Source organism: Empidonax traillii, unplaced genomic scaffold (assembly GCF_003031625.1).
Source record: "Empidonax traillii isolate 1590-97213 ecotype Southwest subspecies unplaced genomic scaffold, ASM303162v1 scaffold219:size747757, whole genome shotgun sequence".
NCBI lineage: Eukaryota > Metazoa > Chordata > Aves > Passeriformes > Tyrannidae > Empidonax > Empidonax traillii.
Genome location: NW_020955412.1, coordinates 553,992 through 568,571, shown reverse-complemented (window position 1 = coordinate 568,571; position 14,580 = coordinate 553,992). Strand labels below are relative to the sequence as shown.

The 14,580-nt window shown below is 35.5% G+C and overlaps 1 protein-coding gene across 2 annotated transcripts in view; it reads left to right on the top strand.

The window, feature by feature from the left end:
* COG6 (component of oligomeric golgi complex 6) overlaps positions 1-14,580 on the top strand; it is a 53,616-nt gene that overhangs the window by 3,608 nt on the left and 35,428 nt on the right. For both annotated transcript variants that reach the window (XM_027887700.1, XM_027887701.1), the window contains exons 4-8: positions 1,159-1,217; positions 10,397-10,508; positions 12,492-12,574; positions 12,807-12,877; positions 14,004-14,097. In XM_027887700.1, coding sequence (XP_027743501.1) covers positions 1,159-1,217; positions 10,397-10,508; positions 12,492-12,574; positions 12,807-12,877; positions 14,004-14,097 — 419 coding nt within the window. The remainder of the gene's footprint in view (positions 1-1,158; positions 1,218-10,396; positions 10,509-12,491; positions 12,575-12,806; positions 12,878-14,003; positions 14,098-14,580) is intronic.

Here is a 14,580-nt window from a genome sequence, read left to right as displayed (position 1 = left end):
TTGAGTTTTTATGAAATTTGCATGTTAGTTTCCTTTAGAAAATTCAGTGTGTATACGTACTTCTGTTGGCCCTCTCAGGGATATCGAGACTGGCATCTTCATTTTGGCAAATGCCGTAATTTGGACCTAATACAGTATTGAAATTATCCACACAATATTTTTATAACCATTTCCACCTCTTCACTTACAATATTATTCTATACTGAATGCATTTGGATTGCAAGATATTTTCTTGTTAAATCATCCTGCCTAAGGGATCATTGGGGGCATCCAGTGGGAAGCCAACAATTCCAAATGTCTTTTATCTTTTTGCTGGGCAGTAAGTTTCAGAACTCTTTAACTTGGTTTGCAGCAATCCCTTTAGTCATGCAGCTGCTGTCTGACGCAGAATTGTTTCTACATGAATTCCCTTGCTTTGTCATTACTGAATATTTAGGGCTGTGGTGAAATTCAAAAGTGCATTGTGCTTAGAATTATAGAGTCATTTATGTTGGACAGTATTTCCAAGGTCATCAAGTCCAATCACTAACCCAGCACTGCCAAATCCACCAGTAAACCATGTCCTGAAGTGCCACATCTACACGTCTTTTAAATAACTTAAGGGATGGTGACTCAGCCACATCCCTGGGCAGCCTGTTCCAATGCCCAATCACATTTTCAGTGAAGAAATTTTTCTTAATAATTTTTCTTGGTCCTTCCTTACAACTCTGTCAGCTGCTTGGACTGTAGAGCTAAGTTTGCTTAGACTAGCAGAGCTGCATTCATCATCTTGTCTGACAAGTCTGGATGGACACTGCTACTGGACAGTTTAGCATCCAAAGGAATTTTTTTCATTTTGTAAGAGCAAACAATTTACAGTTGATGGACAAACAAAATAATCAGAACTATTTCTAATACTTATAATGTTTCTGTATTTTGAATATAAATGTATATAAACATGCAAATATATATGAATAAGGATAATAATTTATTTTTTCCTACCTGGAAATAGGGAGAGTTAATGAATAGTTGTTTAAAGAAGACCTTTTGTTTCAAACAGTACACCCTTTAGATTGCTTATAACTGGAAAACTTCAAAAATATTACAGATTTTAAAGATGGTGTAATACATTTGATGTTTGTGTTTTTCACATGCTTCATAATTCTAATTGTATTCTAGGCAGCAAAGGAACAAACCCAGGACTTGATTGTAAAAACCACAAAACTCCAGGCAGAAAAGTAGGTATACCACCTTATTTTTTTGATGGGATTTTCTTCTAGATGTTATCCTGCCACTTCTATCTTTGAGTAATAACTTTAGGGTTTTTTTAACACTGTCTGTGTTTGTAGCGCTCAACTGGAATAAAAATATTGCATTCTTAGTTTATTGCTAGAGGATCCAAAAAGGTAAGAATGTATGTTATTGCTTATTTTAATCAGAATTGGCTTTTTAGGGAAAAGAATCAATTAAAGTGACACAGCATGCTAGATAGGGATGTGCTTTACCTACTATCAGTTGATAATTTAAATTATATTGTGTTGTAGCAGATATGGACCGACTCAATGTCTCATCAGTTTGACAGGCTTCTTGTTGTTGTTAATGTTTCGTATCTAGTGGAAAAGCTGGATTCTTTCCTACTCTGCCATATTTAAGGCTAACTGTAGAATACCGAAGTGCTGTTTAATGAACCTAACACTGATCATTTTTTCTCTTGGTTCTCCAGTTTCCTGTGGAAGAAAAGATTTGTATTTTGCTCTTTTCAGTATTTTTATTCATGGGAAGGGGATAATGGCCTATGACAGATGGAAGTAGTCTTTATTGTTTTTATGGCTAGGATATGTCGTTTTACAGCTGTAGGTTTTCTCAGTGTGGAAGAATGAATCTCCTTGTTTTATGAGCTTTCTTATGAAAATTATATACAGTTTTCTGGAGGTTAGAAATAATTATTTCCAGTAATAACTTTCTAGTAGGAATTACAAGTTTAGATAGCTCTCAGTAGGCTTTCAAATCAGTAGGTTCATGTTGTGGACTTTGGTAGGAAGTAGTTTTTGTCCTGTGTCTGAATGTGAAGTTGGAGTCTAATCTAACTTCATAAAATGCAATGCTGGTTCATATAAAGTGAAGGATTTGGTAGAAGCACAATTTATGCAAGTGAGCAGAAGTGAAGTCTGAAAATTTGTCATTTTGAATACAAGTATATAATGTAATAGGACAGAGAAGTAGTCATATATTTTACAGTCTCAAGAAAAGGAAATCTGCTTTGATGCCTTGTTCAGAAGGAGAATGGAAGATACCAAGACCAGTCCCAAGTGGTATATGTCCATTAGAGGAGAAGTATAGAGGAAGTATAGAGTAAGTTCCATGAAAGGAGATTATGCAGGCTGTACAGCAGCATTTCCACAATATAGTCCTTACTCGCACAATAGTTTACCTAAAAGACTTTCTCCTAATTCCTTTAAAAGACAGAATATCCCCCTAGTGAGAAGAGGAAAAAAGTTTAAGAAGTAGCCTGTCCTTCTAAGGGTCTCTGTGACCTCAGAGTTCACATGTAGGAATGAGTATATCATGAAGTACCCATGAGGAGAAGCCAAGAAGTACCTGTGATTCTACAGTCACATGGTTTTGGAAAATTCATAGTGCCATTTATTATCAGAATAAACTTTTTTCCCCTGTCTAAACTTACAAAAAATTTAGGTAAAAGCTACTATGCCAGGGCTACTCTTTTCCATTTGGGACATTGTAATCATCTTTTATTTTAACTTGTTAATTGTCTGTTTGTTCTGATGCATGCCTTTGGTTCACATCAGGCACATGATCAAGGGTTTCTTAAGAGCTGAAATCTTGCTTACAGTCAGAAAAAATACAGGTCTTAAATTGCTGATTCCTTTAACTTAACAGATGACATTTTTTAAGCCAACAAAGGAGTAAATGGTGAAACTGTAAGGGCATGACTTCTCTATCTCCTGAGGGTTGTCCTAAAATGCCATCTGATTGAAATGCAGAGATGAAAGCCGGACCTGTTCTATTATGGTCTTCTATTATGCTTAGCATTTATCTGATTCACTTTGGCTTTTCCTTTTTTCCTTAAAACTGAGACTTACCACAACATAATAGAACCATGTAACATGAAATATAGTCCAACACGTCCAGCTGATCTCTCCATTACATAAGGTTAATTCACTGCTGTAGAGTCTTGAATAGAATGTTCATTTTAATGTATTTCATAACAAACTTTTACAATAAAGAAAAACTGAGGTAGTTAATTTAGACAATTTCTGGGAATTGTGAAAAATCCACTTCCATTTAATTATCTTCCCTAGATTTCTGAGCATTTATTTCAGCACACTAATATTGCTTCCAGGTTGCATTAGATTTTTTATATATAGTAGTGAGGAGATTATTTTGTTTTCAGACAACCTGTGCTGTTTTACAAGATGTGGGTTTGTTTAACTGCTATTGCTAGTAGGCTGACAGAAAAAGGATGTTGCTCCGTGAAGTGAGATTTTAATAATAGCTTCCTCTGAGTTGTTGGTTCTCTTGTCATTAGATGTTAGTTCTTTTCTTTCTTGGTATGAAGCTGAAAACTTACTTGCAATACCAAACTACTTCACCTTGCATCGGGAATTCAGTAGCTCCCAAACCAGAGAAATAACTGTTCAGTTCCAAAATACTGTATGCAGAATGCCAGTAGCCTGACTTCATAGTAATTCCCCCAGCCACTTAATGGTAAGATATGCAGGATTGTTTTTGAGGTTAGCCACAATTGTGGAGGTAACAATTAAGGAGACAGACTAGAAGGTAATAGGTACGATATTAATTCTTACAAAATTAAGTAAGGACAATTATGTGAGTGTATGTATGTACTCAGGGGGATCACTGAAAATAAGTCTGCAGAAATAAAAAAAAAACTGTGAGAGCTAGAAGTAGTTTTCTGGAAGTAAAGACCATTATACTCTGAAAACTATTAAGAAAAAATGAGAATGGAAATGGCTCGGACAGATATTTTTTGAGTCAAGCTCATGGGTCAGAGCTTTTATTGAGATTATGCACTAGAACACTTTTACACCTTCTCTTATTTTGCTCTCCTCTCTTAATTGTGTTCTTAAATGCAAAATTTGTGTTTCAAAACAAAACTTGTGTTTTGATGTTGGAATTCTTGTTAGTTATGTTGATTCCAAAAAAGCCAGTTTGTGTAGCAGTGGGATTGTTTCACTTTTTAAAAATACGTTAAGTATGAATCCCAAACAGGAATGTAACGCTATTTACTTCAATTTGTTTTAATTGAATTACATTCAGACTTGTTCTTTATTCAAATTCAAGAAATACCATCCTTGGAATTAAGTCAATGATTTGACTGTCACCTCTGCGCTCAATACATGCTCAAAAGTCTTAGGAAAAAATATTTCATAGTGAACATCTGCTTCAGTAGTGCTACACTATTGACCTCTCATGCCTGTCTGTTGGTGATGGCTTTCTCATTTTCTTTTGTAAGAAATATATTTTTGTCATAGTCAATTTGGACGTGATGCAGGAAGTTCAGCACTATTAGTAGCAGGTTACAGAGGTTTGATTTTATCAGCAAATGCTAAGAAAAGTGGTGATCTGGTGGTTTGCATTGATGAGATGTATTTCATGTCTTGACCTTTTGAAACTTGTAATTACATTTATTCCCATGAATAAGCTTCATGAGAAAAAGCAGTGACTGCCTAAACTTAATTATAATTGGATGTGTGGGGGAGGGTGAAGACTTGAAATTTTGAGGCTGATTTTTTTTCCTATTTGTACCAAGTTAAAGCATAGGTAACAAGGTGTATCAGAGGAATAAAACTAGCTAGAATGGATCTGAAAATAATAAAAAAAAAAATCTAATTTGTCACATTCTAGCCGCAAGTAGCAAATAAAGTGCAAAACCTTATTTGTTGCCAGCTTTTCTATCTGGCAACCATGTACTCTGCTGAGACATGAGGTACTCTTGGTCAGTATGAAATGGGGTGTGGTCTTACAAGTTGAGAAACATTCATTGGAAGTGCAGAATCAGTTACATGATACCATTTCTGAATCATGTTTGTTTAATCTGCTCTTAGAAGAAAAGTCCAGGAACAGAGAGCCCGTGGTCTTCATTGGAAGTTGATTTTGATTCTTTATTGGTTTCCTACTCTGATTTAGTTCTCATTTTGCTGCAGGTTAAGCTCATTTGTTCTGATCTTATTCTAGGTGGATGTAGAGAAGTATTTTAATTTCATGCCTTTTGCAACATTTTGAATTTGATGGCAAATTTGAAACCAGACTAAGCAGGCCCCCTTCAAGTGGCTTTATATCAGATTTCATAAAAGATGAAGAAATTAGTCTGTTTGGTGTGATTTCCTATCAACCAGGTGTAATTTCCTATCAATTAGCTCGTCTCTGTAAGATGGAAATGCACTTCTTTTTAATTTAATCTCTGTGCACAACTTGGAAACCATATCGTGTATCTTAACCATCGCTGAACACCGATGTACCAAATAAGTGCGTGTTACAGTGTGTGTATATATGTATATCATGATTGCTGCGAAGTTCTGAATATGAATTATTTGTCCAGACTATTCTGTAGATACATACCCATCATGTTTATAGGAAACCTAATTGGTACGAAAGTAGAAAATTTCTGAATTCCATTAATTTATTTACAGTATATAAGCTTTTTTATTCTAGTGTTTAATAATCTGTTTGGTACGATTTGAATCGTTTCGGTGTAGATGTGTTGCTTAACTTTTGGTTTAGTCTTTTTGATTTTTCTTATTTATTCTTTGAGCAGAATGTATTAGATGACAGGACTGTAGCATTGCAGACTATCTGTCTTTAGGATCGGGATTACAGATGGGAGAAGGCCAAGTCCGCATTCCTGCTGCCACCTGTTATTTGCATAATAACTGTGATAAACTCATCAATAGTTCAATACATGACTAGTGCATTATTTTTACTTTTTGTATGTGTTGCTAATCGTGGAACACTTTCCCCAAAAGCTCATTCTTTCCAGTAAAAGCCTTTCCATGATTTCCAGTCTAATTCTTGGATATAAATTGACTGTTTTCTCATATTGTCCTTTATCTTAATTAGAGCTTCCTTCATCTCCTGTGTTAAATTAGGTTTTCTATTCCCATGATCATCCTGCTAGCTCTGGTCTAATGGGAGTCCATTGTTCTTGAACACAGATGATCAGGATTGTGATCTGTTTTCCCGATGAGCTCTCACTAAAGCCTTATTTACTATTACTGCTATTTTCCTGTATCCTGGAAACGTTAGACAATTCGCTCTATTTTCTGTGCCTCCCTATTTTTTAATTGAGAAAATTTCATAGTTACGTTCTATGGTGAATTGGTCCCTGAATACCTCCTCACAGTATTTTAGTTTTCCTTTAATAAGAGATGTGTTTGACAGATAAAACACAGAATAAAAACATTTTTTCTCAGCATTTAGAAATACATTTTTGCACCTGGTACTGAAGAATGCTTTCCTAACACTTACTTGTGTCCAAATGTTTTGTTATGTAGTCTGGTATATTTGCCTTTCACAAAAACCATCAAAGAAAAATAATTTTTGCAGCTGCTGTTTAAAGGCAGACTTTATACAAGCCTGTTGAAGGTGGTTGTTATTTCTTTGTGAGATAGAAATACTCTATCATTCTGAGGCTTTAAAAATGCGTTGAATCCTCAGTATCACAAATGGAAAGTAATTCAGTATGTGTTGCTCTGATTCATCCTAGGTAAAGGAAACTAGCAGATTTTTGTGCTGCATTTGGTAGCATGATAAAATAACTTTGGAAAATTCTACTTCTCCTCCACCTCATTTTTGAGCTCTGTTGGTGATAATCCCAACTAACAGTGCACGTTTGTATTTGATTCAAGGGAAAAGTGCACGAAGTGCATACTTTTCTCAGCCTTTTCAGTTCTCTTGCAAAAGAATTCTGTCTCCCTGGTAACGATTAAAACTGGGGAAATTGCTCTTTGTTGGAATCCTGTCCCCTGCCCAAGCTCCAAAGTCTAGTAACACTTGGCACTTCCCCCTTTGCATCAGTGCAGCGTTCCCATGATCTGTTAGTTTTGTGCCTTTATGAAGGCATGACTTTGGTAAAAGAAGAAAAACAACTTTGGGATAACAGCACAGTTTGGCCTTTCCTCAGCTGTACTGCACTGCTTAGAACACAATTATTATGTCTGCACGAAGGCCAGTGCATCTTGAAATGTTCAGGTGTCTGCACAGGTACCAACTGCAGTGGGTTTTATGTAAGATGACCTTACTCTAGCTTTTGTTGTTACCTGCATTGTGTTTTGTATGGCACTTATTACAGTGAATTGGCTATGGTAAACTTGAATGACATTTTGATCCATTTCCCTGCTTTAATAGGATTGGTGAAATTCTATTTAAATACCTCTTAGCTTATGTCTGAGGAAATACATATATATATATGTAGAAATTGAATAGCTGTGTGAGTGTACTGGTTTCAGTAATACTGCAGGACATACCCCTTACTGGCAGGTAAGGATCAAGGCTATGTCCAACTTACATATTTTGTTCCTGATCCATCATTTAGGATATAGGATCTCTTTCTTATGCTGATTGATGACCAAGGCAACTTTCATAGCTATCACAAGCAGAGGTGGCTAACCTGGGACCTGAAAGCAAGTAGATTGTTGAAATATCATGTTCTTTATAAAAAGCCCAGAAGAAATAGCTTTATCAAAGTTCAAATACACACTTTTGTTTAGCATAAATGTTTGTCACCACTTCCCAGTCACACTTTTGAGAAAGGGCGGTGAAACATTGCTGCCCCCTTGAGGCTGATATCTTTTGTTTACCTTGTGCAACTTTTAACTTGCCAGTGTGCTAGAGTTTAATGTATTAACTCTATTTTATGGAAGTTAATTATTGGGAATGTGCAGAGTGCATCAGTGAGCAGTTATGGCAGGTGTTAGCCCGAGACATGGCCAGGGATGGGAATGTCTTTAGCGCACAGTGTTGGATCAAACCTTGTTCTCTATGATAGCAAAAAAGCAATGGAGGGAGGACTGTGAAGAGTGACAACTTGCAGAAGGAGAGACATTAACGAGCAAGGTTGTTCTAACCCCACACAGAATTCCAGCATGGACTAACATGGATGCAGTTTTTACAGTTCCTAGAGAGTCCTTCCTTGTTCTCTGAAAATTTGCTGCAACCATAATTCCAACAGAAAGCTAAAAAGACTGTTACGCCCAGTATATCAAACTTCTTAAAATCAGACTTCTCCCTGCCCCCAGTTTGGTGGATGTATACATTCAAAAAATCCGAAGGACAGAAGATAGTAATACGAAGAAATCTTCTGTAAGAGCACTTAAAAGTTTATGCACTCAGGAGATAACAGGTTCAAAGAACAGAAAAGTTTCGTAGCACCCCAACTGCTCCTATGTTTATGGGAGATTTGTTTCGATTGAAACGAAAGAAGGCCTTGCATTTGCTTTCTCTTCTCTCTTTCCTATCTTCCTTTTCTTCCCTAATGGGAGGAATAATCCAGTGTAAGTATTTTCAGCTTTGTGGATTGATACTAAATGGAGATTTCCATCACAAGAGGAGAAACTTGAAACAACTATTAAGAGCTAATTCACTAAATTACATTGTCTGTTGTTTCAATCAAATCCATTGATGGCGATTTGAGGGATTAGACTTGCTCAGCACAATGGAATGAAACTGGAATGTGCAGTTGAAAACAGCATCACTGCATGAAATTACAAGTGCTCTTGCCTGATTTTCAATTTAAGTAGCTGTCATATGCCTCTAGGATTTTTTTGGGTTCTAGTATTTATCATTATGATTAATGTTATTATTTGTAACTGACTATGATTGACTGAAATGACCTCCTTTTTATACCCCAGGAAAGTTCAGAAGTGTGGTTTTCATGAGCAGTTTCATAGCAGCAATGAGCTAAGTAGTCATTGCCAACTTGTGTATGGCAGCTCATGGTGCTGACACACCCCTTAGTACAGCAGAGGTGCATCATGTACAGAAGTTGCATGTACCCCACAGACCCTGGTACACTGAATTAGAAAATACAAGTAATCTCCACCCCACTACAATAAAAACTTTTATTGTTTTTCCTGCCAGATTTGTTCCCAGATCTGATTCACTACATGGCAGTATAAAGAATGGTTCTGTCACAGCGGGACAGGCAGTTCAGGGCAGGAATGAGCAGGGATAGCTGAGGCAGCCTAAGCAGCATGGCCATCACTGATGGAATATATTACTACAGAGTGGACCTGATCCATCTTCTGTCTCTGTTGCTAGAAAGGCATAGTTATCTTCAGGAAATTGCAGGCCTAATATTGAATTAAAAATGCTCTTTTGTGAATATCTTCTTGTCTGTTTCATGTATGTTTTGTAGATTGCTTCTCTTGGTACTTTTCCTCTTACACCTTGACTTCCTTTATTCAGATTTTAACACATAATCTTCTTACTGAAAATTTACTGAATATGTTAAAAATGGTGGTTTTCCATTCTTCTTCCACTGTGTTGGAAAGTGCTATGATGCATGGATACAGCTGCTGCCATTGCCTGTTTAATTGGTCAAAATCATCCTCCATCGCTCTTGTTCTTTCCTTAGGAAATGTTCAGCTTCATGGAGATTGTAAGTTTGCAATTGTAGAGTTGACTTACAGAAACTAAGTGGATAGGTTGATTTTTAAGCATTGTTAATAACTAATTTCAGTGTCCTGAAAAAGTAGTCTTTATTTGCTGGAATACAAATCCTCCTTTGCTACAGGAATCTCAGCCCATGCCATCTGTGTCCTTCTGTGGTTATAAAGGTGTATGACAAAACATGTGCAGGAAAATGCTGCAATGCTACCCACGAGATAGTGTTTGCATATTACATCCCTGCTGTGTTTATTTCAGGGTGGGTAGTCAACAGCAGAATTAGCCATTGCATTGTGATTGCTTGTAAGATTAGTAAGTTTGTGTCCCAACTGTATGTTGTCACAAAGAAATGGATCTGGTCTGCAGAAAAGTAGATTAATGGTAATTTTTTCACTTTGGGTGCTACAGCTTTTTTTTGTGTCTCTCTAAAAACCCAGAGACACAAAGTCCCCTTTCCTTGGTGAGTTTGAAAGGAAATAATTGCAAGCATTACAATCTACAAGCACAAAGTATCTGAATTAGATAACTTGTGATACAAATACTGAAGTAATATTTTTTTAAAGAACTTAGTATTGTCTTTACTGAATAACCTATGTAAGCTTAATAGAAAACTGTATGTGAAGAAGCAACTCAAGTGTTTGATGGCAGGAATGTACTATTATAATTTAATAACACCAAGTTCTAATGCTGATTATATTTCCACAAGTATGAAAATGAAAAATAAGTCTGAGATAAGCATAAAAGCTAATGTCCTCTTCACTTTGTTTTATTACAGTCAGAGATTAGAAATGAAAGCACAAGTTGCAGATGCATTCATAGCAAAATTCCAACTGACACCGGATGAAATGAACCTGCTTCGAGGCACGAAAGATGAGCCAATTACAGAGGTAGCTCAATGAACATTAAAAGCTTTGCCCTGAACTAAAATATAGAAGTGCCCTAGCTGAATTGTACATGAGATCTTATTTGCAGTTTCCAATTTAATTTTTTATGGAAGAATGTACCTTTTAGCAGAATGGTGAATTTCTGATGAGTTTGAAATATGTGATTAAAGATTAAAGTATAGAGAAGGAAAATCAACATTTAATTCTAGTTTGTGTAATGAGTTTAAGGGGCAAATGATCTCTCATGTGGTTCTGGACTTCAAAAAGACCTTTATGAAGTCTAAATTTTTAGTGAAGATATTTTGAAACTTCACCACACTGATATAAGGCAAATGAGAAGCTCGCAGCTCTTCAGTAATGTGTAGTACTGCCCCTGTGCATGTGTGTGTACATTTTGCATACTCGCGTGTTTAGGTATTCAGTGACTTGAAACAATACAAGCTGAGGCTTTCCCTCAGTATTACTTGGTTGATGAAAATATTAGGTGCTGATTCACTTCTAGCCACTTTCCAAAACCATTTATGGAATATGCTTATGGTTTGAATAAGAAGACACATTGTTCTGCAGTAAAAGCAAACTGAATAGTGAGAGAATTGAGTATACTTAATAGATTTTTTTATTATTGTAATTGCATGGAAACCTTCACTTAAATCTAGACTGCCTGCTGAGACATACTATCTCTATTCCACAGGCATCCTGTTTGCAGTTAACGTGTTACTAAAGATATGGAACTGATAACTATAAACAGTGCTAATGAAAGCATAAATGGAATGTGTTAAATGATTGTGCACTTGAGTAATTGCTGTGTGCTTTTTTTACTGCTTTTGCCATGAAAGAACATTCAGGTTTCTAGAAAGCACATTGCAGGGAACAATGACAGCAGTGCCGTGCCAGTTATTCAGTGCTTGGTTTGCAGCAGAACAAGGATTAGGCTTTTTGATACTTTGTCTAAAAAATGTGCAGAGGTAACTGAGATACAGTAGTTGTGCTACTTTAGTTGGCAGACTGCACTAGCATGGTGTGTGTGCGCATTTCCCTTCTGATAAAGTCAACCAGTGTGCTTAAAACATTTTAATCAGGTTTCTGTTTTGGTAATTTTTTTTTCCTGAAGGAAAAGTGTTTTGGGGTTTTATGAACACGGCCCTCAACAAAATTGGTGCAAGGCAGTAGATTAAATCAGTGGCCCACTTCACCTAGAATATGGCAATTTTTATGTGATGAGCCAAAATGAAACTACTTTCCCGAGGCAAACTGTTCATATCACGAAAGATATAACAAATAGCTGTATCTGAATTAGCTGATCTCCTCCATGATGTTTGATAGATGACTTGGTTACAAGATGTGTTTGAAAATGTTACTGGATTTTCATGTGCTATCTGGAACAGTAACAATATAACCCTTTTGGCCATATGTCCATCTTTTCTAGGGTTTGGGTTTTTTTTCTTCACTGATGCTCCTGAATTATTTGGGGGTAAAGATTGTTCTGGAAAACCTTGGTCCATTCTATTGCAAATGTTTCATGTATTTTAAGAAATTGTTACCCTATTTTATGAATACAACGAATATCAGCATGTAATCATTGTACTTTCTAGCGTTTCAGTTTGTTCCTAAGTTGCCAACATTAATGGAAGACGATGTAATGCATAGTAGTGTTCTCAAAATCCCCTCAAACTGTTAACTAATAAATGTGAAACACACATACTACATAAGACAGGTTAAAAACGTGTCTTTACTGCATTTTTTTTCATTTTGTTTTATGGAAGAAAAGTTTGATGCAATGGGAAACTAAAAAAATCCTAAGGCACTTTAAGTGGAATGAGGTGGCAGAGGCAGGGTGTGTAATTTAAAAACAGCTTTTGGGACACAGACCCACAAGGAACATAAATATGGGATTGAAATGGGGAGTGTAGAGTGCTAGAGATTTGATTGAGAAGGTAATGCTTTTAAACACTGCTTTTATTTTGTTTTATTTTTAAATTGATTTAGGATTTTTTCAAGGCTTTAGGACGAGTAAAGCAAATTCATGATGATGTCAAGATTCTCCTCCGAACAAACCAGCAAAGGGCAGGGTGAGTGCTACTTAAATGAGTGCAAGATAACCATTTACAGTTGAAAGCAGAAGTTAAAACAAGGTCTCATTCTTTACTTTGTGTGATTGCACAGAGTGTTTCACAAAAAAAACCTAATAATACTTTAAAATCTTCATAATTTTAATAATGGTGTCTTTTATTTGACTTGCACGTGCCTTTCCTACCTAAAATAGTATTTGCAAATGAACTTTTTTTTTTTTTGGTCCTGTAGCTTAGAAATTATGGAACAGATGGCTTTACTGCAAGAGACATCTTATGAACGCCTTTACAGATGGACTCAAAGTAGGACTAAGAATGTTTTTATGTTTATGAATATTGTTATGATGATTGCTTTAATTCCTTCATGTGGATTGAATTTAGCAAAAACCTTTCCAAGGGTTTCCTTCTTAGTGAAAGATATGAACCAAATAGGTAATTAGGGATTCTCTCCTTTTTTGGACCAGTCTCATCACTATAAAAGTGTATTATTTATTTGTGTTTTTAGTAGATAATTTTCCAGAGAGTGGTTACTTCAGCTTGATAGTCCAAACAAATTGTCAATTCTATTGAATTTTATTTCCGTGCGGATTAGAGGGAAGTTATCTTTGACCATTTGGTAGTAAGATCTAGTTTAGTGGGAGGAGTGGTGTATTGTTTTTAAAAAATTAAAAATAAAAGCCACCTCCTTTGAGCAGGATGCTCTTTTAACTGATATTAGGCAATTAATTTTTGGTTATGCACTCTGGATCTAGGCATCTATGTTCAGTGTAACATCTTGATAGTGTGAAATGTAGATGCTTTTTTATTAGTTCTCTCTTCTCCAAAGACATTGACAGTAAGTTTTTTGGAAAAAAAATTAAAATTATGCACTATGATTTTTATATTCATTAGGTGTTCTTCAGAGGCTGCTGAAACCTCACATAATAGTTGTGTTTTCACCCTAATGAAAAGTCATAAATCTTATGCCAATGTTTGATTTAGTTTATATGATTTCCACATTCTTGTGTGGAATATACAAGGTTATATAGTTAATGTAGTGAAAGGTAAAAAATTAACAAAAATGAACAACAAAACAAATCCACAGCTTGCTTAAATACTTGCTTTCTTTCTTCGTAATAGTTCACCTAGAACATGGTAAACAGTTCTAAAGGAGCCCAACAGAATTCTGATGGTTGAATGATTCACCATTTGTATGTAGGCAAAAACAAATACTAAGCTTCCCATAATCATTATTATTGTTGAAATTTGTGATGGATATGCATTTTACAGTACTGCTTGCAGGGAAATTTAATTATATTAACACTAACTCGCCCAGGTAGCATATTCTAAAGGCTTCAATTCAAAATCAAAAGCCTTTGAGGTTTTAAACTTGTTATAAAATGTATTACAGTGTAAAGAATGTACTTTTATCTGTATTGATATTTTATAGATGAATGCAGGACATTGACACAGGAATCATGTGACATTTCTCCAGTTCTCGCTCAAGCCATGGAAGCCTTACAAGATAGACCAGTGCTGTACAAGTAAGTAAATGTTTTCAATTATCTTTAACAGAAATTTTGAGCTTATAAAATTTAAAGATTGGCATAAATTACAATGCCAAGGCTGGTAGCAGTTTATTCCTGTGTCAAATTTAAAAAAAAACCTCAAAACATACAAATATTTTAAAAAATCTTATTTCAACTGCTTTAAATTTTAGAAGTCTTCTTGACATAATTATGGTTTAGTAAAGTGTTACTGGCCTTTTTCCAACTTACTGGTTTCTAATGAAAGTAAAGTGTCAGACTGTTTTTATTTTAATCTAAATGAATTGTGAATTTCTGGTATGCTCATTCTAGGGTTTTTGTGAAGTAAAAAGTGCTCTCCAAAGCATGTGATTATCTCATTTAAATTCCCAAAATAAAAAATTGCTAAAGGCTGATTAGCTCTTACTGAAGTGCCTCTGGTAGTAAGAATGTCTTCTTCTATGAGTTGTCCAGTAGTCTATTAAAAACTGCTTCATATAG